At 40.3% G+C, this 26,733-nt stretch overlaps 2 protein-coding genes across 2 annotated transcripts; one reads left to right on the forward strand and one right to left on the reverse strand.

The window, feature by feature from the left end:
- Positions 1-8: 8 nt before the first annotated feature.
- Positions 9-15,057, forward strand: gltpd2b (glycolipid transfer protein domain containing 2b). The gene is made up of 5 exons (XM_075487860.1): positions 9-7,127; positions 7,252-10,641; positions 13,180-13,238; positions 13,409-13,587; positions 13,680-15,057. The coding sequence occupies exons 2-5, from the start codon at positions 10,572-10,574 to the stop codon at positions 14,287-14,289; spliced, it is 918 nt and encodes a 305-aa protein (XP_075343975.1). The 5' UTR covers positions 9-7,127; positions 7,252-10,571; the 3' UTR covers positions 14,290-15,057.
- A 1,080-nt stretch (positions 15,058-16,137) lies between these two features.
- atp1b2b (ATPase Na+/K+ transporting subunit beta 2b) lies at positions 16,138-25,377 on the reverse strand. Its single transcript, XM_075487863.1, has 7 exons — positions 24,981-25,377; positions 21,377-21,505; positions 21,175-21,282; positions 20,761-20,966; positions 20,463-20,522; positions 19,921-20,016; positions 16,138-19,730 (listed from the first exon to the last, which is right to left on the reverse strand). The coding sequence occupies exons 1-7, from the start codon at positions 25,066-25,068 to the stop codon at positions 19,563-19,565; spliced, it is 855 nt and encodes a 284-aa protein (XP_075343978.1). The 5' UTR covers positions 25,069-25,377; the 3' UTR covers positions 16,138-19,562.
- Positions 25,378-26,733: the final 1,356 nt, after the last annotated feature.

A 26,733-nucleotide genomic window follows, 5' to 3' on the forward strand; every position in this document is an offset into this window, starting at 1 on the left:
GCAGACTCTTCTCACTTCAACTGCAGGACTCCAGCAGTGAGAGCGTGTGCTGACTTAGAGAAGTGGAGGCAGACAATGCTCATAAAACTCCCCAAACCAAGGAGACACTGACTGGAATCTTCATTAAGATAAGTCTGTTAACAGTTTTTCTCAGCTTGTTCCTTTATGGTAACGGTCAAAATGTTTTACAGGTAAATTTCAAAAGCAAAGTATAATGAGAGCTATAAGTAATAGACGTTGTTTCTCTCTGCAGTGAGAGGGCAACAGACTGATTTTTGGAATGTGCCATTTGAGTTGCTCTGTATGTGATGTCTTTCTAAATATACAGTTAGGAAAACAGAGATCAGCTTCTTTAAGGTAACTGGAGCCTGCAGATGGCAGATTGTGTGTCTCACACTCACAGCTCAGAGAGAGAAGAAGGGCCGCCAGGCTTCAAATCCAAGGCCTGCTGTCAAGAAGACTGTAGTATACATACACACAACTGAAAAGTAAAAAAAAAAGGTTTGTTAGAGAGAGTAATTTTTGTACATTTTAAGAAAGAAAAAACTTATTTGTGTTTTGGTAAATATTTGACAAATACATTTTCCTACTCCATGTTCCCCTTTACTCAGACAGATACATGCATACGCATAACTTAAATAGTGATCCTTTAATGGGTCATATCTTTAAAGACCCAACCTGAATATGTAGGGGATTCAGTCATTTTGGCTGAATGTAACGTCAGCATGTCTTATCTCAGGTACTGGGGAGCAGTTTTCCATGTAAGAACTGCCCAGTGCTGCACCTTGATTAGGGGTGATGTTTTCCTGCAACCCCTCACTGGCAAAAAGTATTGTTTGAAGATCAGGATCTCTTGCAAGATTAAACATAAAGTCGTTCAATTGATATGTGCATGTGGTTTAGCATACATTTGTTAAAGTGAAAGCTAACGATGACCGTCAAGAGGGTTCCAGGTTCGATTCCCGGCTGGGGCCTTTCTGTGTGGAGTTTGCATGTGTATGTGTATGTGTGGGTTCTCTCCGGGAACTCCGGCTTCCTCCCAGTTAGGCTAACTGGTGTCTCTAAATTGTCCCTAGGAGTGAGTGTAAGTGTGTGTGTGGTTGTATGTCTCGTTTGTCTCTGTGACGGACTGGCGACCTGTCCATGGTGTACCCCGCCTCTCGCCCAATGACCACTGAGATAGGATCCAGCCCCCCCGTGACCCAACAGTTGGATTAGGCGGGTATAGAAAATGGACGGATGGATGGAAAGCTAAAGATGATCATTTCTGAACATAAAAGTGATTTTAAAAACAAAGATGAGAATCCCTGGTGGCTAGAACCTTTAAAACAGTCGGCCATGATGTTTGTTCCTTGAGATTTCATTGAACAGAGATGGTGCCGCCCCTAAAAGGGTAGTGACTAAAGCAGACTTTTATAATATGGATTCATACTCTATTCATAAACCGTTACTCCAAAATGTCTGAATGAGGAACATTTATAGTTATAGTTTTCATGAACTATTTATTCCGCTACAACATTAGTTCTTCATTAACAGTTATTGGATATTATCATTCTATATAATCATTTTAATGTCACTTCATTAGCCTTGTTTGCATGTTTGTGTCCATAGTCATGTACATTTTCATACATTTTTATTCCTCATATGATCCCTTTTTTAATTGGTTTATAATCTGAAAAGACTTTAAAATGTTGCCAGTAGGGGTTTTAACAGGCTGAAATCGCTTCTGTCTGGATGGTTCACACTTTTGTGAATGAGAATCAAGTATTTAGGCTTTTTCTATTTTTTTAAAAGGATCCTTTCTAATTTGTATTTTATTAAAAAATTTTTTTATAAGAAATCTAATTCATATATTAGAAAAAGAACCAAAAATTTGAAAAAGAACAAAACAACCTACAACATTAAAATTGATTCAAGGGAAAATATCTGGGTAAACTCATGTATCTAAGTCAAAATGTAGTTTTAAATTAGCACATTTACCTGAAGTAGATACAGTATATATGCATTCATACCCACAAAATAATATATAAACACATACATTCCAACAGGCGGCATGGTAGTGTGATAGTTAGCTTTGTCATCTCAAAGCAAGAAAGATTCCTGGTTTGAGGCATTGAAAACCTTCTTTGGCCTTGTTGTGTGGAGTTGGCATGTTCTCTCCATGCATACATGGGCTCTCTCTGAGTACTCCAGCTTTCTCCCAAAAAACATGCACATCAGGTTTATTGGTGGTTCTAAATGGACCCCAGTGAGGATCTGTGGCCATGGTTGTTTGTCTATGAGCTGGACTGGTGATCTGTCCAGGCACAAAAATGGCAAATTTTTTAAGTTTATATGTTAAAAAAGGCAGAAAAGCCAGCGGTATCTTTTCAACATTCAATTCCATCTCTCTTCATCTCACATGTTAGCACAACGGCATCTTTGAAAGATATATGTTGGGCTCTCTGTTTCTGACAGTCACACTTCTTTATCTGGAGAGATTATCAGTTTTTCACACAGAGGGATTCTCTTCCATAATCATATATCCTCTTTGCTGATTGGTGGTTCACCTCACTGGCTCAGTTATATTGTCATGTTTAACGACTTCGTTTGTGCTGATGTTGGCTTATAGCTGATATTTCCCTGCCACAACCTGGTCAAAGTTTAATGTTTGCTTCCTCTGTGCAGCCTAAGCTGAGCATTTTCTCTCAGCTCTATTTGATTTTGTCTGGTAATTCTTTCAAAACAAGTGGCATAGACTGGTCCGAGCACAATGTCAGACTGGTATGCGTAATTGTTTTTTTTACAACAAGTGGTTTAAATATAGCCACCACTGTGGAGTTATTATGGTTCGACCCAGGGTTGTATGCTGACATGAGATGACAGTCTTTCTTAAATAGGCTGGGCTAAACGGATATCACCACAGCAGTAAATATCTGAAAGTGTACAGTGGAACAGTTTTGTTTCAAGGGATTCAAATGAATTCTTTATGGCTTCTATTTAACAGAATCTTTAAACTTAAGGTGAATATCAGCCTACAAACCATTAGAGATCAAATACATAACTCAGCAGCAAAATTCTTGTTTCTTTGCTTTTTCTAAATGTCTGCACTGTTCTGACTAGAGTGCTTTGCAAAAGTTTTCACCCCTCTTGGCAATATTTAGATGTTTTGTACCTTATATCCAGGAATCTTTTTCTGTTTTGGGGAAGTTTGTATAATTTCGTTAGCACAACATAACTACCACTTTGAGGGTGCATGATTATTGCTGACTGATCAGGCGGGCTGGTGCTGTGGTCGGCCTGAAGCTGGACTCTCTGGTGACGGTGGCAGAGAAGAGGACTATGGATATAATACTGGACATTATAGACAATGCCAGTAACCCGTCTTCAGCAAACAGAGGAGCCTGTTCAGTGACAGACTGCTGCTTCCCTCACGCCGTCCGACTGTACCACTCCTCTCTGGGGGGGGAGGAGGGGTATGAGCAGGTAGAAGATGGGAAGGAGCACTAGCTGGATATAGGATTTCTTTATTTTATTTCTTTATTTTATTATTATATATCTTTGCATGTATGGTCTATCTTTTCTGTAATGGTGCTGCTGGAATCTGAATTTCCCTGAGGGATCCTCACAAATCTTTGTACGTTTTAGATTTTTGTTCATTCTTTTAGTTGAACTCTGAACGCTTTCACTAGCATTCAGCATTCTTCAAGTAACAGATTTCTAATCGGACTGAGGTCTCCTTTGACCCGGGCCATTCCAAGACACTTATATTTTTTTCTCCTGAAACCATTTGAATGTTGCTGTAGCAGTAAACTTAGAGTCATTGTCATTGTCATTGTGATCTATTCCAGTCTCAATTCGCTGGAAGACTGAAACATACTTTCCACAAGAATTCACCTGTATTGGGCACCATCCTTCATTCCTTCAGATAAGTGCAGCTTAAATAGGTCTACAGACAGACTGCTTTGGAGCTTTTCAGCTCTTTCAGTGTTACCAGTAGCCTTATCGTTACGTCTCAGATTAATGTCTCCCTTGACTGATCTGTAAATTTTTTGGTTGTCTGCCTTTTCTTTTTAGGGTTTTTCCATTTGTTAATGTCTTCATTGTGCTGCTTGCTTGATGGTGTCTCTTGCTTAGTGGTTTTGCAGACTTGGTGATTGTGTAATTTCCATGCCTCTCTGTTTCCATGCATTTGCTCCACATCAGGAATGTGTCACATGGTGCGGAGTCTGCAGTTGTAATATGCATCTTTGAATCGTATAGACATTAACTCATACCTCTTGTTTTAGTAAGCTAGCAGCAAAACAAATATACTGTCTTTATATTCAAATCAAATCAAATCAAATCAAATCAAATTTATTTGTATAGCACATTTCATGTACAAAACAATTCAAAGTGCTTCACATAAAATAAAAGCATTGCAGCAGGGAGTGTAAGAAGCATTAAAAATACATAAAATAATATAAAGAGAAACAAAAAAAATAATTTAAAAGATATCGTGCAGATTTCATGCATAGACACATGAGAAAAGAAATGTTTTTAACCTGGATTTAAAAATGTCTCCATTTGGTGAAAGTTTAATCTCCACTGGCAGTTTGTTCCACTTGTTTGCAGCATAACAGCTAAATGCTGCTTCTTAGTGTTTAGTCTGGACTCTGGACTGGACCAGCTGACCTGAGTCCTTGGATCTAAGAGCTCTGCTGGGTTTATATTCTCTAAACATATCACAGATGTATTTTGGGCCTAAACCGTTCTGGGATTTGTAAACCATCAGCAGGCTTTTAAAATCTATTCTGTGACTGACTGGAAGCCAGTGTAAAGACTTTAAAACTGGTGTGATGTGTTCAGATCTCTTAGTCCGGGTTAAAACTCCAGCAGCAGCGTTCTGGATGAGCTGCAGATGTTTAATGCTCTTTTTTATATGATTATATTATCTTTTTCAAAATGATGCTCTTACATTTGGGTGCTTACAGTTTTTCTCTATTGGTTTGGCTCATTTCTTGAAACAGAAATTACATTCTCAAAACTCCAAGATCATTTGGCATAACACTCTTATAGTTCAGCACAACACCATAGCTAACCTGCAAAAGCACATATCTCTCCCAAAACTGTTCACCCATGCTTCAGACCTGATTTCTTTCCCATGTAAAGAGTCAGTGCCACCCAAATTGCAAAGATCTTTCTCAATTGCCTAGGTTCATTTCTTGAAACAGACCGGATGTTTTCAACACTCTTTAGTACTTTTTGCAAAACTAAACTGAATGGTTCAGCAAAACACCATGGTTCACCAGCAAGAGCTCATATCTCCCCCTAAACAGTTCACCCATGTGTCAAAATGAAGTTTCTTTCTCATTCAAATAGTCAGTGCCCCCAAAATGCATTGTCCTTTTGGCATTGTGTGAGCACTACAAGTCAAAATGTTTAGATGTTTTGTCACCATGGCATAGGACTACCTAACAGAATACAATAGTGTATAAAACTGAAGGAAAAAAGTTTCACAGTAAGAGTAGCCTCAAAGCACACACAATACACTCATACCAACCATTTTTATTCACACAAATACTGTGAAGTACGTAACTTCCAGACAGTATAGTATTGTAGAAGGAAAAGAAAAATAAACATAGCACACATATACTGTAATATAAACACAAACAAAAAACAAGCAAAATGATGTGTCCTACAGTACTGTAAATAAATCTGCAGCTTACAGAAAACACTACAGCAACACTTTACTGGTCGCTGTCGTCCCCCTCCCGCTCACCCTCATCCTCCCCCGCCCCTCCCTCATGACCACTGTCCTCACCCTCCTGGCCATCCAGACGTTGCTGTCTGTCTGGCCACGGATTCTCATCAACATCGCAACATGTGTTTTTCCCTTGCAATGCAACGCGGGAAGATGCTGCAACCATCCCCTACACTGATCTCCTGTAATGTCTAAACATGCAGCGTTCATTGCATGGAGCAGGGATCTTTGGTCTTGAGCATGATGCTCATACACTCTCCACCTCCAAGCAGAGAAAAACTCCTCAATAGGATTACAGTTTTTCTCGATTGCTTTGACACATTTTGCACATCATGGGTCAACTTTATCTAATGCTCACACCTTCTTTGCACAGCAAGAGTCCTCTCTGGTGAATCAGTTAACTATTTCTCATTGCTTTCACACAATTTTCTTTGACTTTTAATACACTTTTCAAAACAGTTAACACACTTCTCACAAAGAGACACGAAACATAACTGATTTACCATGGCAACACATTGCAGACACTTAGTAGCAGCCAATTGGAACTGCTCTCTCAATTCTAAAAATGATCAGCACCTGTGTGAACTCTCTTTGCGAAACAAAGCAAGTAGTTCTCAACCTATCAAAGAGGTCAATAGCTTGAAGTTGACACCAAGCATGGATCGAGGAGGACGTGGACGAGGACAAGGAAGAGGAAGAGGTCGTGGGAGAGCTAGACAGGCCCCTGCCAGGGGAGGTGGCCCTGGTGTTAGGAGTTCCAATGAAATTAGGGCAACAATCATTGACCATGTTGTAAATCATGGTCTCTCCATGAGAGAGGCCGGACTAAGGGTGCAGCCAAACCTGAGCAGGCATACGGTGGCATCAATAGTTCGTACTTTCCGCAGTAAGTCACTTTGCTGGTCAATTTACGTACTGTACTGTGTTTCACTGTATTTGCACTCTTGGCAACAGCCATTTCTGTACTATTGTAAAGTGTTGCCATACAGTAATACAATGGATTACTGTAGTTTTACTAGAGTCATTTCCAATAGAGTACTGTAACTGACTTTCAAAATATACAGTAGAATTCTGATTACTGTACAGTTACAGTATTTACAGTCATTGGCACTATTTTCACAGAATCAACACACTGGCCCACACTGGTGGCAGGGGAAGAATTTTCTCTGCTGAACAGGAGGCTGCCATTGTGAACATGGTAGTTGCTAACAATGCCATCAGATTGCGTGAGATAAAGGCAGCGGTCTTAGCTGACCAGGTGACTTTTATGAACATAAACAGTGTCAGTCTGGCAACAATAGACCGCATCCTGAAACGCAATCTGGTGGCAACCAAGCAGCTATATAAGGTGCCATTTCAAAGAAACAGCGACCGCGTCAAGGCAGCACGTGCACAGTATGTACAGGTATGGATCTGTCACTGCATTTGGATTTGTCTTGCTGCATACTGTAAAATTCAATTACAGTAGAAAACAGCATCTTCTGTATATGTTACTGTATGATTTACTCTGAATTTCTTTTTGAATGTAGAGAGTAATGGATCTGGAAGCAGGCGAAAGGCAGTATGTCTTCATCTACGTCGATGAGGCTGGATTCAACCTCTCCAAAGTTAGGAGACGTGGCCGAAACATCATTGGTCATAGGGCCACAGTAACTGTGCCTGGACAGAGGGGAGCAAACATCACCATGTGCGCTGCTATTTCCACAAATGGAGTCCTTTGCCATACCCCATCTATAGGCCCATACAACAGTGATCGCCTAATCACATTCCTCAATGCATTGCATGAGCGGCTGGTACTGCCACAGGAGAGAGGCCTGTTCAGGGCAAACATGTCCCATTTTGTCATAATTTGGGACAATGTGGCCTTCCATCATTCAAGGTTAGTGAATGACTGGTTCACGGCTCACCCACGCCTGATGATATTGTTTCTCCCTGCATACTCTCCCATGCTAAATCCAATCGAGGAGTTTTTCTCCTGCTGGCGTTGGAAAGTATATGACCATAGGCCTCATGACCAGATGTCATTGCTCGATGCAATGAATGCTGCATGCTTGACAATCCGCGCAGAAGACTGCCAGGGGTGGATTCGCCATTCAAGACGTTTTTTCCCTCAATGTATTGCAATGGATGACATACTCTGTGACGTGGGTGAGAACGTGTGGCCTGATCGTCAGGCCCGTGTTGACAATGCGTAATTTTCCTGTATTTTTATTTTTTTCATATTTACAGGGTTTCATTTCATTGTGTTTCATTTACAGTACTTTCTTTTTGAGAATTGACCTTTGTTGTACTGCATATTGAACCCTGTCATTTTGATTGCTTACAGTATGTGCATGTGACAAGTACTGCAAAAAATATTTTTCTGTCAGAATCTTGTCAGAATCTTGTCAGAATCTTGCCATTTTGTACACAGTAGAACAAATGTAAATCAATGGTGTTGACAGGTACTTCAGCAATACAAAAACAGATCTACAATATTTTACTGTATACACATTTTCTGATTTTACTGTAAATACTCTGTGACAGTATATTTCTAAGTTATATCACTAAGTTAGAGTACTCAATACAAAACCCAAATTGTAGTATGTTGTCAGTTGTAAAATAGTCAATACTATGAGGGTGTTGAACAAAAGTTGATATTGATAGCTGTAGTTTCAATTTTGTTATCCATTATTAAATAAATGAGAAAACATACATGTTCAATTGAGCACAAATTGTAGGTTTTGATGGAAAAGTTTGGTTTTGATGGATGTGTGACAAGTTTTGAGAAAGTGGTGTCATTCTGCAAACATCATAAAGTGTTTTGGTTATTTCAGCTTCTGTTAAGGGCTTTGTGTGAGCTGTTTTGAAAAAGTAAACTGTGAATGGAAAAATGGACCAAAACGATCGGGAAAAACTGTAAGGAAAGGGGAATAACATGAGATTCTATATGGTATTGATGGTATCATGTTCTTGGCCCATTTTGACAATTGAACGGATTATTTTGCATGTGATGACTTATACAATGAAATCGTGCTGACATATTTTGGATAGAAGAACCATTAGACCAAGAATCAACTAATCAGTTCAGATCACCAAAATCTATTCACTTGGAAAATGTGCTAAATGTAGGCAAACTGTGCAAACTGTAGGCTACTTGTACTTAATCTTTTGCAGAGATGCACTGAAACAATTGACACATGTATTAAGACAATTGCAATTTGATGAAAGCAATGAGAAATGCCATTCTGTTGTGAACAATTGCGAGGTGGTTTGGAGATTTGTCCATGTTATTTTGATAATGTAATTTCTGTTTCAAGAAATGAGCCAAACCAATAGAGGAAAACTGTAGTAAAAGCATATTGCTACATATGTGAGGCCAAATACTTGAGCTCCTGCATGTGTCACTGGTTTCCCATCAGCCTCTCCTCTGCAGTTGCTGCCCGTTTCAGAAGGGGTCATTCATTGGCTGCACATAATAAAACCTCTTTCACCCCCCCCCCCCCCCCCCCTTACCGGCATTGTAATGAATGGGCCTGCTTTCACTTCTTTCCCGCTCCTCTACAGGAACATACCATTGTTAAGTTCTCCTTCATGAGGTCACATGTGGTTTAGCTTGAGTGTGGAGTACACATCCCCTCATGAGCAGCAGCAGCACCAGATAGGGAACAGTCATGATAATAAGAATATTATCATCACTTATCAGAGGTGATAATAATGTGAACACCCTTTGTGAGCTACATCGGTACGACTGTTTTATTGATATGCCTCAGACTTTAGACTTCAGTAGAAAAATGTTAATCATTGAATATTTTGCATTTAGACACTAAAAATATTCTTAGTTTCACAGCCGTGCTTCAGTCTTTGCAAAAAGATTTAGTCACAAGAGAAGGAGGAAATTAAATCTTCTTTACCCTAAACAGAGTCATCTTAATGACTTACTGTGTGTTTTCTGGAATTAGATTAACACGAATAGACACCTTTCCTTTTCCTTCCGGTTGGCTGTGATAAATGGTTAAAGTTTGTTTGTCATTGGCAAGCAAGAATTTGGTATCAGGTACCTCTCTTCTGTTTAGCCATCAAAAAGAGATGTTGTTTACTTACAAATGAATCAATATTGAGGGAAACTCCAGGTTGTCATGACCTTTACTCAGTAATTAATTACTCATGTTATATCCCCATAAAGCAATAGGATTTGTAACTGTTTGTCAGCACTGTTGTAAGGTAGGTTGGAGGGGTGGGGGGGTTCGGTGGCACTCTTTATGTTGTCTGTGAATGAATTACAGACAGACAGAGTAACAGAGGGAGAGAAGGGAAGAGGGAGGAGGGAGGGTGGTGGGTGGAGTGGGGAAGGAGCATGTGTTTACCCGAGTTGACCAGGAATATAGTGCATATACAGAAGATGAACGTGGAGGAGGAAGGTTACTTGCGGACAAGCTGTGCTGGCTGTGTTTTATCATCCAGTGGCTACACTCAGATGATCTCTGGACTCTCAGATTGAGCAACACGGCAAGAGGCAGGCAGCTCCAAAATCAGTTAGAGACAAAGGAAGGATAGAGGAGGGACTCCAAATCAAGAGAGAGGGTGACGAGGGAGAACAGTATCTTAGAAATATTGAAACAGCAGAGCTTCACAACCACAGAGGCTCTTTGGAGTAAAATGGCAGACGGAACTTTTTATTTGAGGTTTTGGGGAGGAGTGTGATGGATTTCAGAGGACGGGGGTTCAGAGGCAAGGGTCTGGTTGAGAGTAATTGTGGTGACAGCCAGTGCAAGGGGACAAGCACCCATGTGAGACACAGAGGAATTAAAAGATAAAGACAGAGGAAAGGAACAGAGGTAGACTGTCAGGCCTCAAACTGGACTTCAGAATGGGTGTGAAGAAAAAGGCTGCTGCTGCTATCTTAGTTCTGCTGCTGTTCCTTGGCTCGCTTTGGCTACGTGAGTATTACCCTGTCAATGTGTGTGTGTGTTTATAAATTTGGGTTTCAGTGTTGCACTATTAATCTATTTAATCTCCCTTGCTTGGAATGCATTTGCTCCACATCAGGAATGTGTCACATGGTGCAGAGTCTGCAGATTTAAGCGAGGGGGTCGTATCATTATTGCTTATTCTTCTTTTACTCTGTTTGGAATCTGGCCTGTTATTCATTTGATGTACTCTTAATACTTTAGTCTCAGTTAAAATATAAGGTATCTTATCAACCCATTTGTGAATAAGACTCAGAGAATTGATTTTAAACAATTCAAACTCAGATCACGTGATCGTGTTATCTATTTTTACTTAGCGCTGATCCTTGAGGAGCCACCTCTGCAGTGTCATAGTGACGAGTTAAAAAGTTTAGATTTCAGTTTGGCTCCGAGTGGAAGGACTTCACATTCCTCCTGAAAGATTTGGTCCCTGAGGGAATTCTAAGATAAAACTGAAGCATATCTCGACTTCCCTCAGACAGCTGAATGATTAGCCCCACCTGACAGTTTTCCAAAGGATTCTGGGAGAAAGAGGAACCCACAGATTAACATTTGTTTATTCAAAAAAAACTGCACAGCATTGCGAAAGGGTTCCCATTTAATGACTGTATTAATGATGGTGACACATATTATCAAACTGATTTGATGATAATTGTGAGTGCAGACTGCATTATTAAATCACTGATCTTGTGGTTCACAGCTGTCGGGACCAAAAATTGATCGCAGCAACTAGCACATGTGATGTGGACTGAGGATGTCAATTTTGTCAAAGGCAGGACAAGGCTCGAAAATAGATTAAATACTTGATTTCCTGCAGAGGAATGTTATTTGCACCCGCAAGAATGCTTCTCTTTGTATGCTGTTCAATGTGGCATAAAACCTAACCTGAAATAATTTGGTGTGAGCACAGAGGTTCAGCCTTTCCATAATCAGTTTACTGCTAACAGGAAATGGTAATGCCTTACAATGAGCCGTTATGACAGTTGTGTAATTTCAAGCAGCTGTAATCATTATCTCTACAATAAAAATCTATAGAAGGAACATTATGTGTGCAAGTGGTATGTCTGATGAACCTACAAAGTGATCACCTAAATCTTCAGCACACTTTAGCCATAAGGAGTAGATACTTTCAGCTCATCATAAAGGTTTCTGGAGCCTAACTGTGCCATTTTAGCTCACTCTCCAGTCTCTAGGCTGCATTAGGCAACAGTTTTCATAGAAAAGCTTAAAAAAAACCCAGCCTATAATAATTTTGATTCTCAGGACTTTATAAAAGATGAACACAGCTGGTGACTTACAGTAAATGTGCATGGTTGTTAGTCTCGTTTCTATCTGTGTTGGCCCTGCGATGGACTGGCGACTCTGCATGGATTTACAGTAAAAATGGTATGAATATTGCACTTGAATTTGCCTGGTTGTCAAAAACACTACCTCCAAAAATCAGAACACTGTAAATATAAAAACTGAATGCAATTTTTTTTTTAATCGTATAACGTCTAGAATTAATTGAAAATAGCGTGAAGCAACCAATCATTTGGCTGCACGGTGGCATAGTGGTTGGGACTGTCACCTCCAAGCAAGAAGGTTCCCAGTTTGAATCTTAGCCGCGGCCTTCCTATGTGTACAGTGTTTGCATGTTCTCCCAATGCAAGCGTGTGTTCTCTCCCGGTCGTCTGGATTCCTTCCACAGACAAAAAACATGTATCTTTGATTAATTGGTGATTCTAAATTGCTTCTAGAGTGAGTGTGCATGTTGGTTTGCCTCTGTGTTGCCTCTGTGTTGCCCTGTGACCTTAACCCTAACTGTAAGCTGATAAGAAGCCTGGTGGTCCCTGGTGGGGAAAACAGTGCTAGCATTTTTTAAATATTTTTTTTCTTTCTAGGACACGTATGTGGTTTTAACTGGCATATGAAAACTGTTTATTGACACCAGCAACAGCTTTCAGAGGTGCTCCTGAGTTAAGTTCAGTGAGTTCCACAACATGAGCCCATGCAGTGGACTTTTCTTGGTGCTTGGCGGTCCCAAATTCCAGCTTGTTATCAGGTTATTCTAAATTACCAAGAAGTCCAGTTGCCTTTTATGGTTTTCAGTCTTGTCCTTTGCACAGGGAGACTTCTCCACATTCTTGGATTCTTGAATATTGAGGAACTCTCCAAATACTTCAGTGACGTTGCTGACGAGCTGCTAATTAACCCAATTAAATGCTAGTTGTTCCACTTGTTCTGCTTTTCTTCTTCAGGCTTTTATTGCCCCTTGTCCCAATTGGAATATGTTGTCAGCATTAGATCAAAAGTCAACACATATTTTAAAATAATATCAAATTTGACACATTTTCTTTGCGTGACTTTCAATTAAACATCGATTGGAAATAAATGGAACTCATTGCATTTTTACTGACGTTTTACACAGTGTGTTTTTACACTTTTTTGATACTGGTGTTGGAAATGATAATGTTGTTATGAAATATGAGAGTATGATTTTTGTTTCTCTTTACTGTCTCACTGCAGAAGGTGGTTTGGATTACCACTGGGATTCTTGTTTAAAAGGTTATAATCAGGTGAATAAGGTAAGAGTTCAACCAAGTTATGCAAAAATGATTACATTACTTGCTCATTACGAGGTTGATTTTGCGAAGCAGATGGGCAGTGAATGAATAAATCTCATCAGCTTTCGTCTTGCATTGTCCCATGTTGATTGCCCCTGCATTCACACACCTCCCTTCCCCCCAACCATCAGCTCCACCAGCTGTCCAACAGCAGTGTGGCAAGTGCAGCTGAGGGCCTGCATGTCCTCTCATTGTGCCCTGGCCAAACCTTCCAGGTGTCGATGCTGCTCTCCCACCTGCTGGCTTCTCCGGCTTCTGCCTCTGACGTGCTGCTGCAGCCATATCTGTCCAGCTGGGACGAACTTGTGAAGTAAGATCATTAGATAAAGCAGCAGTAAAATGAGAGATACATTTTTTACAACCACCAGAGATGATTCACCCTGTTATAAATTACTGTTCCAGGTTCATGGAATCTCTTGGTCCCATGGTGGGTCTGATATCTAGTGAGATAGAAAGTAAGACCTCCATTATCCGCCAACTGGCCCTGTTATCTGAGGAGAATCCTGAAGCAGAGCTTGGGTCAGACGTGCACTCTGATAACTCACAGACTGGGGAAAAGGGTGATTTAGAGGCCTTGCATCACACAAGCGCATACCACTCTGTGCACTCCATGATCAGGGTGGAGCTGAACCGAGGTCTGGTCAGCTTCCACCACCAGACAGACTCTGGATGCCGGACTCTTCTGCGTCTCCATCGTGCACTGCTGTGGCTAAAGCTCTTCCTGCAGAAGCTGGCTGAGACACCGGAGAATGGTCGGCTCAGGAGCCCCTCAGATCTTTGTCGTGAGGCCTACCAGAGCACTCTCTCTATCCACCACACCTGGTTCGTCCGCAGGGCTGCAGAGCTAGCTTTCATCGCATTGCCAGAGCGTGGTTTTTTCTTCAAGCTGGTGTGTTTGCAGAACCAGGAGGAGCTGAGCATTGGGCTGAACATAGTGGTGAAGGCCATTGAGGAGGTTTATGACAGGACACAGAAAGCCCTGGAGGAAAATGGCATGCTGGACCTGCCGTAGAAAACTTAACTCTAAGTGCAGATTTTGTTGCTGTCAAACCATGTTTTGCACCGTTGTCTAGAAATCTTTGGCATCGACATTTGACCGTCACGTCAGGCCACTAACAAGGTGTAAACCTATCAAGCAAACATGAATGGACTCTATAATTCCAGCCAAATCTTGAATGTGTGCGAAACTTCAAGTATTAGTGAACTGATTCTGACATTTAGATTTGAATGCGGTAAAATTTCAACTTCTCATCTTGGAGGCAACTCAAGGCAGCCGATGTTGTAGGTAGGTTGTGAGTAATCAAAGCAGGTGGGCACAATAGCAGGACTACAGTCACCTGGACTGAAACACAGACTGCAGCAGAGTCATTTTAGTGTTGTATCGGACAGTGTGGTTCATGTTTTTGTGCCTGCCCCTTTCCCATTTGAGATGGTTAATTTTCTCTATATTTTGCAAATCCTAGGTTATTTAAATGCAATTCCTGCTCCTTGATTTCGTGTGCTACCTCAAAACTGGCTCAGTCCGGATGTCTTAGCCTTAGAATCACCACAGGACCAATATTTCCTGATTTAAGAGGTATTAGATGGAACAGTCACTGTATGCAGAGTCTTTATCTTTCTGTATATTTTGAAAATTTTGTATCATATTCAGAATTATTAAATATTTGTACAGATAATACCAAGATTCTTTTTGCTTATTTCTTTAAACACAGCTTGGTGCTGTATATCATGGTTCTACATTTAAATGCTATTGAACTGTTGTAATGTAATTCATCGTCCAGCAGAGGCTCCAGTACTCCATTTTTAAATAAACGGTATTTCTCTGAGCTCATGGTCGCTATAATCTGCTCAATGTGACATTTTTACCTCTGTAGATTCATTCTTTAGTTTGTGGATATACTTGAACTGAAAATACGTTTTCCCTCATCCACTCACTTTCAGACATTTTCAGAAGTTGCTTTCATTGTTTAAATACTGAAAAAGTCCTTTGATAAAGAGTGACAATGTGCTCTAGAATATCCAGGTTTTGTTTTATATATCTATATATAAAACAAAACCTGGATATTCTAGAGCACATTCTTGGGTTCACTACATAGAGCATTGCTAACATAGAGAATAGCATGCAGCTATCAGTCACTCGGCTTCATCAAACTATTTAAAACCCACAAATACCTCTAATGCTTTGTAATCCTGGCTCTCTGCCTTTTCCTGCACAGCTCTCCCTCTTTCTGTGGAGGACATAGAAGAAAAGTGAGCTAAGGATAGAGCTTGAAGCCACGGATTGTGTAGAGACAGGAGCTGGGTGAAGGTCAGTGAGCGGAAGTTCACGTCAGCTCTCATCTTGTCAAGCATTAGGTGGCAGAATGTTTTAAAACAACTCAAAAAGTGAAAAAGGCCCAAGATAAAAAGGCTATTGTATATTATCTTTGATCAAACTGTGTTTCTGACCATAAACAGTTATCTGAGAAAGAACCCAACCAGTGAACTTTGACTTGTGAGGAAGTGGATGATGCGTTGCTGACGGCGTTTCCACCATCTTACATGATCCTTTTCCACATAATCACATAAAGTGGCAAGATGGAGCTCTTACTCTTTTAGATTTGTTACCCTGTACTGGGATGTGTGCAAAGACTGACACTGGTATCCACTGGTACTGCAAGCTGTGAGGATTATGGTGAATGAGATTACTATTTATATCCACCTGAAGCCACTTTTGACACTGGGTGGCTTCTTTTTCTGCCACTTGCAAAGATCACAGTATGTCTGAGCACATTTTAAATCACGAGGAGCCGTGATGCCTTCAACCATCTTAGTATCTGTGTATGAGCAGTATAAGAATGACTGAGAGGCAGAGTCAAAATCGAGTTTGAGTTCCCTTAAATGACATTTATTTATTTCTCTATCTTGGTATGCAGTAAACATGAGCAAAAATATACATACAGTAAGAGCAAAACCTAAAGATCCGGAGTATTTCCTTTTTTCCGTGTGGGCAAAAAATAATTAACAAATTTCTTACATTTCTTTCCTGAATAATACTTCGACCCCAATCTTAAACAACAGTGCAGTTAAACCTTAAGAGGACATGTGTTTGTTGTATTCAACGCTTGTTTGAAACATTTTAGCTGACCCTCTCTGACATTTGCACTGGGCACCTTTGCAGTTTTGAACGTGCTGTGAAAGTTAAGTACTGTTAGAGTTTTGATTGCAAGCTTTAGAAGCTCCTTTTAAGAAAGCAGAACCGACTGAAATGACAGCAAAAACATTCAAACACAAGATGCTCCAAAACAAACATTTGAAAATCTACCAGGTAGTTTTCATGACACAATGCAATCCAAGCTAATACATTCTTTCCTCTTTACAACAAAAATACTCTTTTATAAACATATTAATTCTTCTTAAATTGCCTGTAAAATTGTCTGATGCAATAACTACATGTTCCTTCCTTTTTTCCCTTGCTCTTGATGGTACACGTTGCACCAGTTTTGTTACAGCCTTTCCACTAAATAATCATACATCCCCACAGGAAATAAATATATTGCTCTTTGAGGACATCTTCAAATTATCACAGAAAAAATAAAGACATGAATAGATTTAAGAGGAATTAACATTCTGTGACACTGGGAACAACACTGTCTGTCCACCAGGAGGCACTGTTATGTTGTGGTAAAACGTTTCTTTTGTGCGTGCTATTATATAAGGAGGGGGGGTGGGGGGCGCTTTTTATAACACAGTCTTCCAACCGGATCCTAGAGTGTCTCTGAAAGAGATCTTTGCTTTAATCCTGCTGCTGAGGATGTGTCACTGCGGCACAAATAAATAACAGTCGTGATGAACTGTCATGATGATCTTTGGTTGAGGAAATAATCTTCCAGTAGACAAGATTGACCTATGGGGCGATGAAGTCGAATATTTGATTAGCTGTGTTCTGGGTTAAACTCCACTGGATGTGAAAATGATTTTGGGGGGGGCATGATATTTAAATTTCATGAAAAAAGAATACAAATTTTAAGAAGTGAACCAGGCGTTTGTCACAAGGAGGAGGAGCAACAGAGTGGGGTAAAGAAGTTCAGCGTGCCTGCTCTGGATTAGCTGACCAGATTAAGAGATTACAGTGAAATTAAGTAAGTGTTGCAGGGAGGCCAGAGGAGAAATACATGTGAACTGGTCACACAACGCTAAAAAAAGAGCCTATCAGAGCAGATTCTTTGTTCTGAATGGGAACTCAGATGAAGATCCAATAATCACATTAGATCTAATTGCCTTTCTTTTACTCTCTGTCAAGTTTGGATCAGATAACAGGTGAGCACTGAGCATTTAGAGCACTGTGAAACACTAGTGAGCACACTTAGAAGCACATTTTCTTAGTAACAATTAAGTTCTGAAGTCAAGCCAGACCTTAACATGACACATCAGCAGCTTGTATTCCACATCTGCTGTTCTGACATTGCTAGATCACCGCTACGTTCATTTAGTTTTTTGGCTGTGCAGAGGCAAGTTTGAGAGTTTAACTCTGGAGAAATCTTCACAGATTTGGAGATACTCCAATTTGTTTCTAACAAATCTGTGTGCTAGCACAACACAGTAACTGTAAATAAGGTATTAAGCTCCTGCAGCAAACTCAGGCATGTATTACTCTTTTAAGATTTTGATATCAGTTGTCGAGTTCTCGTGACAGCTTTCCTTTAGAGTGATGCAACAACAGAATAAAACAAGAACAACAAAACCAATTAATAGATAAATGTTTTTCTCTAAGGTAAGCAAAGTACTGTACATCTCCAGTTTTTGTAATTACCTAAAAACCTACTCATCACAATCTGGAGACTCTAATCATTCACATTAAGTCAAGTAGATGTAAAATATACTTTCTGATATCCTGGATGAATACTTGATAACGAATATGGAAGAAACATAGGGAACATAAACACATTTTCTACATCCTCCTCCAAAACTGTATATACATTTATTAAATCAACTCAGCTTCACAAAAGAAGGGAAAAAAGCACACTTTCCGTGCAAAACAATAAAAAATATGACAATAGCATCTATTTCTGATACAAATTAAATATATGCAAAATACCCAAGGAAAAAAAAAACCTCTAAATTAGATATTCAGACGCGACAAAATAGGTTTCAGTTTGTTTGGGAATAAAATCAGACAGTCATTGAGAGTGGTATGTTAACAAGAGGTTGATAATTGCTGTTTTCATCTGATAGTCAGAAGTATTTTCCTTTTATTCAACCCAAACTTCTGTAGCCGAGTCTCTTAATATTATTGATATGATGTTAAAATGAGCATTCGCAACAACCCAAATATGAATCATGTCTGTTTTATCAGCTCAAACAAACAGTGTGAATACCAAATGATCTAAAACGATGATTATTCAATAGGAGCCATCTGAAGAATGGATACAAACATTCATAATGTATGCGACTTCATGAATATTGCACATTGCATGCAACTTCCCGACCTACAGTATGAAATGGGACCTGTAAATGGAATACACACAAATGCACAAAAACACACGCTCTTCAGTATTTCAGGACTTCTACTGAATACTTCACATTTTTTTAGGGAAACTTACTGTAGTCTGTCTTCAAAAAAAATACACACACACACACACACACACGCACACACGCACACTCTTGCAGTGTGTGAGGGTTGAAAATTGCAGTGTGGTCCCTCCTGGTGGTCAGTCGTTTAACATAAGCTTATTTTAAACTGAGTGGAGAGGTGGGACAAGGGGGCCTCCTGCCCTCATAGCACACTAAAGACAATACACACATGCAAATGGCTTCATCTCTGCATCCATCCATCGAGATATATGCAAGTCTGTTGGATTATTCTTTTAAGTGCAACAAAATAGAGGTACTGATATAAGGTTATGATGCCGTATAAATACTGGAGATATACACATCTTGCACTGTAATTTGTGTATATTCATATATAGAGGGATACTCCATAAGGAGGCAGCAGGAGGTGAGCAGCAATACAGTGGTGATGTTGCTGATCCTCGCAAACTTTGAAAACACATCCTTTATATCCCCTAGTTTTATCATGCAGTATAAATACACGTCACCTCAAACTAATTTACAGAAAAAAATTTGTTTGAATGCTCACAGACAGAAACAATGACAGGATTACCACCCTTCTATTCTTGCATCATCTCGTTCAAGAACCGGGAAAGCAATTGTAAACAAATCCTACAAAGGGTGTGAATGCTGTGATTTCTTTCTGTCTATGTGCAGTGTTGCAGAGAATGAAGAGAGTAGTTTTCAGGGGTCAACCTAGTTGATGCTGTTAATCCTCAGCTTGAAAGACACTTTCCCAGCAAACTTGTCTCTTTCACTTCCAGTGGGAATGTTGTTGGCGTGGATCCTGCACTCGATGTTGACATCTTGATTCTGAGTGATGTTAAGGAACTTGACGGCAACCAGGGGCTGAGAGTAGTTCACCTGCAAAAACAGATCAAAGGACATATTCAAATGTAGAGGCTACATGAGCAGAGGGAGTTTGTTTGTTACACATTTAATTAACTCTATGGACATTTAAAATATCTACTAAAATAATGAAGAATTATGAGAAGCTAGTTCTGTTATCAAAAGCAGTGTTTGAATAAAATTTTGATCCAAAATATAGTCTTACCTGAGCTTTTTTGCCGTAATAAGGGTAGTACATAAGGTTGAAAGTGCCATTTGGAGGGAAGTAAACCAACTCTCCAATTTTTTCACTGTCTTCTCTCTGTGGGGGTAAAACAACTCCATCTGTTATACTTCTCCTTTACTAATATCCTTCTTTTCTCTGAACCATATTTCCCTGCATGTACACATCTACTTCAGCAGTCTATTTAATGCTAAATAACAATCTAATCTAAAGTATCACAGCACTAAATATAATCTAAACTCTACCAGTACAAGCTCTGTCCTGCTCTTACCCATTCATCTTTGCCGACTCTGTATTTCTGAGATGGGGCAATTTAATGGAAAACAATGAAAAAAAGAAGAACACATGTAGCATGCAACACAGATGTGATGATTCAAACAAAACAAAGAACCACATTAAAGGAAGATGGAGGAGAGTGATGGATGACATATTGCAGAAGGGAGTGTGGCACAATAGCAAAGGCTGGGCTGGAATCCAAATTGTCATGTTAAGCTCTTCATTGTGTAAGATAAAAAAGGGATTACCTTTGCACCACAGGTGACAAACGGAGCCTGTCCATTTTTTCCTGGCAGCATCCCAATCACCTGGGGAGAAAAGAAGGACATTTATTTCTCTCTGTTTAAACACAGAGAAATGTAAACTAAAATATGATGAGGTATGCGACATTTCTCTGATTAGTACAGAAACCAACAACTGTCCACTTAGTACTGTATTTTTGCATTGCTGGGGTCTTTCCCTTATTCCCAACCAGTTTCATTATCTCAGTCACTCCATGTCTCCTAGCAACATCATCCCAATCCCTTCCTTCCTTTCCGTTCATACCCGATTCAGCTTGATGATGATGCATGGCTTTCCATCCTGGTATCCATAGTAACGGTCCTGACTTCCAGAGCATGCTTCAAGAATGGTGCGGTTGAACTGACAAGAGCGCTTCGGGTTGTTCTTCACATCGCCGCTGTCCTCCTGCTGGAAGTACTGGTCAGGGGTGCACTCATGATTTTTCTGGGCCTGGACGGAGTCGTTGTAGGCTTCAGAGGAGAGGAGAGCGGGGGTGGAGTTTATTCAGTTTGTAAGGGCTTATGACTCAACTAAAACCGTGTTGCAAGTCAACCACCTACTCACTGACAGTGAGGGAATTATCTCTTATTAGGTAGAAACAATTCATTCTGGATCATTGGATAATCCACAGCAGATAAATTTGACTCATTGCAGCGGAGGAAAAGGAGCCAGACTTACGCGACAGGAACTTGTCCAGGGCCTGAGCGTACATGTCCCAGCTCTCAGTGTTCTGGATGCTGTAGGCAATCTCGTAGTATTCATCGGCTTTGGGTCTAATCACCATGCCTGTGAGTGACAGGGAGATGGCAGGAAAGTTATGACACTTTGTGCACACTGTGACCTGCGCTCATGTGGTTCTGTCAATCTGTCGTATCTGAACCTGGTGTGGAGAGCCTGTCCTGCCAGGTTGGTTTATGCTCATCCAGGGTCTGCAGCATGACATACATGGTGAGAGAAAACAGGCCACCGAGGAAGATGTAGAAAACTAAATAAAAGAGCAGGATGAGACCTGCACACAAAGAGAAGACAGTTATTTCAATGCATCAATGTATTACGTTACATCAACAAAACAATCAATGTGATTACTACACTTTACTGTAGCTTCTGATAGTACATTGTAGCATGCACTATTAATCATTTAGGGAACATTTTCAAAAGAAATGGAGCTGAGTAAGAATTTTATATTCCAAACTATAGCCTCTGCAAAACTGAGGACCCAGTTTCTCTTGAAATTGATGGTTTTTCTGTTTATTTTTTACAAAATTTTTAATTTTTAAAAAATGTTTTAACTATCATGCGGTGATTTTTGGGTTCATATTGTCCTCTCTGACCAAGAGAAGAAAACTCCCCTTCAATTCAGGCTTTACATTTCTGATAAGTTGTGGAAATTACACCCATTTTTTTTTATTTTACAATGACTCCTATATACAGACCTCTGCATCTCTCAAATGGATATAAGATATTGGTAAAAGCTGCATTAAACAAACATCTTTGATTCACTTGAGTCTTCTTCATCATTTCTGTAATGTGCAGAAACGTTTCATGATTTGATAAGGAAATTGTTCATGTTAGCTAAATGTAATATCAGCTAAAGCTCATACAAAATGCTCTCTTAATTCTGTAACATCTATTTTATTCTATTCTTCATTCCCTTAATGCTTAATTTCCTCACACATTCTTGTATGCATTCACATGAGTAAGAAAGAAGTAGGGGTATTTGCCACAGCCTGGAAGAGGGGAATGTAGACATGATTAAAAGGCTGCAACCAAATTTCATCACATGGTTTCTCTGATGCAAAGAGGCGAAGCAACGATGACAGAGGGGATTCAGGGAGAAAGAGAACAGGAGGAATCCCTGGACACAAGGCCATTGAGTCACAAGACTGTAAGATCATAGTGATATTTTATATGTTTTATAAATGAGCCCTCTTAAAAAATTGTCAGTCATTATATATGAAACAAAGATTCCTACTTGGAATCATATACTTTTAAGGCAGCTGTTGAGAACAGGACAACATAAATAGCCATTTCTATGACGCATCAACACCTGAGGCTGATAATGAAAAGCAGCTGAGCGCCCTGACCCTGTGCCTCTGCTGGAAGGCCCCCACCACAGTCGGCAGGCTCAATGTTGCATCTGCCTCCCCACATGGCAACATTTGGAGGAATCCATAACAAAATGTCAAGGGGAAGCTGATCTGAGGGGGGCAGTTGCACATGGATATCTCAATGATTTATAGCTTGTGTGTGTCTTTTTCATCTGATCATTCCTAGAAACTTATTGAATATCAACAGAGGCTCCAGGCCGTGAACCAGCAAGAGAGACATTTGAGAGAAGCTATGACAAAACAAAGTGTTGAAGTCTTGTTTTTTTGTCACCCAGGGTTAAGTTGTGCTAACCACAAATATGACACCACCCAGGGGAGACTGGATGTGTACATGTGCACAGAGGATCTAGTGTGCAGGCAGAGTGGCTTTCCCCCCTGGCAAAGAGGGTGTTAGGTTTACAGTCTGCCCTCTCGGTCCTCACTGATGATGGACAGTGAAGCATCTCTCTTTCATCCTGGTTTTGTTAACAGACGGCAGTTGAAAGCAAAGAACCAAAGGACAGCTTAGGCTGTGTCCGCATCCTGGTCTTTCTTCAGTAATAATGGCAGGAGGTGTGTCTTTTCTTTCAGAATTAATTGGGAAGGTGTGCTGATTAATTGGTTTTTAGTTTGGCGATCAAAGAAACCTCTGAACTCAAAATAAAAAGGTCTGGAAATAGAATGGAAAGCTGAGCTGTGCAAGTGTACTGCCAAAGACTGTATTAACTTGTATACAGCTTGTAATAGAAAAGTAGGAACGGCATGGTGATTTTATTCATTTCTAAGGTTTCTTTTTATCCTGTTGCAATGGGAGCCTCAGTTGTTTTTGGAGGTAAAAGTAGGAGGTTCAAAACACTTAATTAGTTGTGTTTTAAGTACAGGCTCAACCATATTTCATCAGCTGGTGGCAACATGTAAAATGAACGCTATATCAAGGACATTTCCATATCATTCCAGCTCTTTACACCAAGCAGAACACACAATAAAGCGTGCTGTGCTCCATTGTAGGAAGAAGTATTTGATCTAATGATCTGAAGCAACATTACGCAGCATAATCAGCTGTGTTATATTGATGAATGTGAAAGAAACTATAGAAGACTACGAGAAATGCAAAAAACAAAGCTTGTTGCATTAGCAGAGTATGTACAAGTGTGCAGTTTTGCAGTATGAACAGGGACACAACCTTGCTCACAGAGTGCTGCTGTGAAATGACAAGTTTAGCAGACCAATATGATAACATAAAACAAAAATAGTCTAATTATCAAGCTTCAGTGAGCACAGCTTAAAAAGTCCACCAGACCTCAAAGGACCTGGGACGTACTGAGCCGGATTAAGTTTACACTCTGGAAGGATTCCAACAAAGGAAGCCAAGACCAATGAGTTTCAACTCCACGCTAGCTCAACTGATGAAACATGATCACCAGAATATTACTGCAAGTGAAACCACTGTTAGCACTATTCCAGCCCAACAACAAGATTAAGTGTTGAAACTGAGACTTTATAATCAGTCAAACGTAAAAATGAATTGTAGTTCCTCAAAGTATTTTACTTTGTTGGAACGTCCTGAATTGATACCCTCATCATCAGCCAATGAAGTCATTAGGTTAGGATTAAAGCCCTCACTGATTTACAAGCGCTGGGAGGGGCCGGTTGGAGGTGATACAAATAGCATTTGGCCCTCGGCTTTACCCAGATTAAAATGCTCCAATGTCATTAGAACAGTGCCATATGCACCCTGCCATTCCATGAATCTTTAAAATAGTTGCAGGGTCTCTCTATGACATAAAAGAGGGACAATGGGGGCAGTACTATTCCTACAGAACCTCAGAGGGAGAAAACCTGAAAATAAATGACATCATGTTGAGTGCACATTTTGACGAAGCTACAGGCATGCAAACCAAATTCTGCACAACTTTAGAAAGACAGAATTCACGTTACAGCCAGCAACAGCCCTTCTCGACAAAGAAACCGATGACAGGCATTTTGAAACCGAGTGGAGCCTGTTCCAGTAGAGCTGCTGTATTTTGCCTAATCTTTTATGTAACAAATAGACCATATTTTTATCTCCTGAACCTCATGACGAGCGCAATGCGCAGGGAAAGGATTGTCGTAAATGAATGAATGAATTAACCCGACAGGAGGGGAAAAAGTGCCGGTTTTCACAGCTCCGGTGCCGCAGTCAGATTTCAGCACCAGACTGTGGTGGACAGCGACAGCCATCTCATTACTGGAACAGTCAGTATGAAATTCACAATACTCTTACACACGTTTATTTCTGAAGAGATCCCTGCTGGAAGAACAATTAAATCTTTGGGAAAGGTTTCAGACACTATGACAGCGACCTGTTAAGGCCGAGGGACCATGTTTGCTGCATTGCTGTAGCTGGACAGTACTTACCCCAGCTGCTCGCCGTTCTGCCCAAGAACTCCCTCGTTCTCGGGTTCCACATATACTCCTTCCAGTCGCCTTTGTCATCATTTGCCATTTTGTCCTAAAAGTTTTGCCTCCAAACTTCTAATAAAAGCGCTGAAATGGGTTGCAGCAATTACCCAGGCTGTACTACCGTCGGTATGTGAGGATGTCCGGCAACTAAAGAAGTCTTCTAAAATACAGAGCACCCTCAAATGAATATCTATTTAAGCAAGCAAATATTACTGTAGTCTGTCATATGGGAAGAATTGAATGGCTACCAGAAAATGTAGTGACCCAGCACCCAGAACAAACCTAATCACTGCCCTCCCCCCCAGCTCTTGTCTGCATGCCGCAGAGTTTTGATGAGTGGTGCAGAAATGTAGTGATACTGCGGTAAAGCACTCCCTCCGCCTCTCCCTACAAGCACCGCGCTACCCTGCACTCACACACACACACACACACACACACACACACACACACACACACACACACACACACACACACACACACAAACACATGCACACGCACGAACACACACTAACACCACCTCATCTGCGATCCACAGCATACTGTTCCCGCCTTCTCTTGCCGTCTGGCCAATCATCTGTCCTGCACCGTCACTCATGCCATCCAGACGCATTAAAGACATTCTCAAAAGCAAATCGTATGGCTGCTGAGGGCATCCCTCTATTGGTTCATAGACCCTTTGCGTCACGTATCCAACAAAAAAAACAACAAAAAAAAAAACAACAAGATATCAATTTGATATTCCCTGGAGGATCCTAAAGTTTTTACGTTACTAACTCAGTTTGATAAAAAATTCATCTTCAACTTGGTCAATAATTAAGCCCAGTCCCGTTTTATAATCAGACTAAAAAAAAAAGCTTCCCTTAGTTCTTGTTTTGTAGTTATAGCAAATGAGAAATACTAATTTAGATAATCATGTATAACTTTTAGAGGTTAGAATCCTCTTTTTTGGAAAATTTCTATATATTTTCTAGATTTGTCCCAAAAATCTTTTCAGACGTTGAAAGCTGCAGGTATCACGTATGTGCAGGGTAAAAACTGCTGCCGGTAGGATTCCTTCCTAACCACAAGAATATCTAATAAATTATATAAATCTTAAACTACGAGAGCGTTCGGATAACTCAGTTTACTGTGTTGTGAATACTAATACTGAAGCTGTTACTGTATGAACAGTTGCATGGAGCCATGGAGCCATGCAGCAGATGCGTAAAGTGAAGGTAGCGCCCTCACCTGGGAGCAGAAGGTGTTGCAGGAGTGCAGCAGGAACATGGTGTCCACATCCCCACCGGCTGCAGTCAGAATCCAACATGTGACAGAAAACATGGGGCACCTCTGTTTGTTGTGTAAAGTTCATTATATAAAATTTATTTTCAATGACAATATCAATGCAAATATAGCACTACAGTGATTTCCAAGGTACACCGTATCTTACCATATCAATATAGTATGGCACTCGTATAATGGCCACGGTTTAAGAAGACACACAAAACCAACAGCTTCTGTAAACTATTTTGAAATTGATTGCCTACCTTGGGTTTTGTATCATTGTGTGAGTAGGAATTATAGGAGGGTGGTTACTTGGTATTTGAAATCAAACTGGGCACCATAGTAAGCATCATTGGAACATTTCAGTGTGAGGAATCTCTGCATGCATTGCACTTTCCCATTTCGCTCAACCAGACCTGTGTTTGTTTAAATATGGACTCAGCGA

This window comes from Odontesthes bonariensis, chromosome 16 (assembly GCF_027942865.1).
Source record: "Odontesthes bonariensis isolate fOdoBon6 chromosome 16, fOdoBon6.hap1, whole genome shotgun sequence".
NCBI classification, from domain to species: Eukaryota; Metazoa; Chordata; class Actinopteri; order Atheriniformes; family Atherinopsidae; genus Odontesthes; species Odontesthes bonariensis.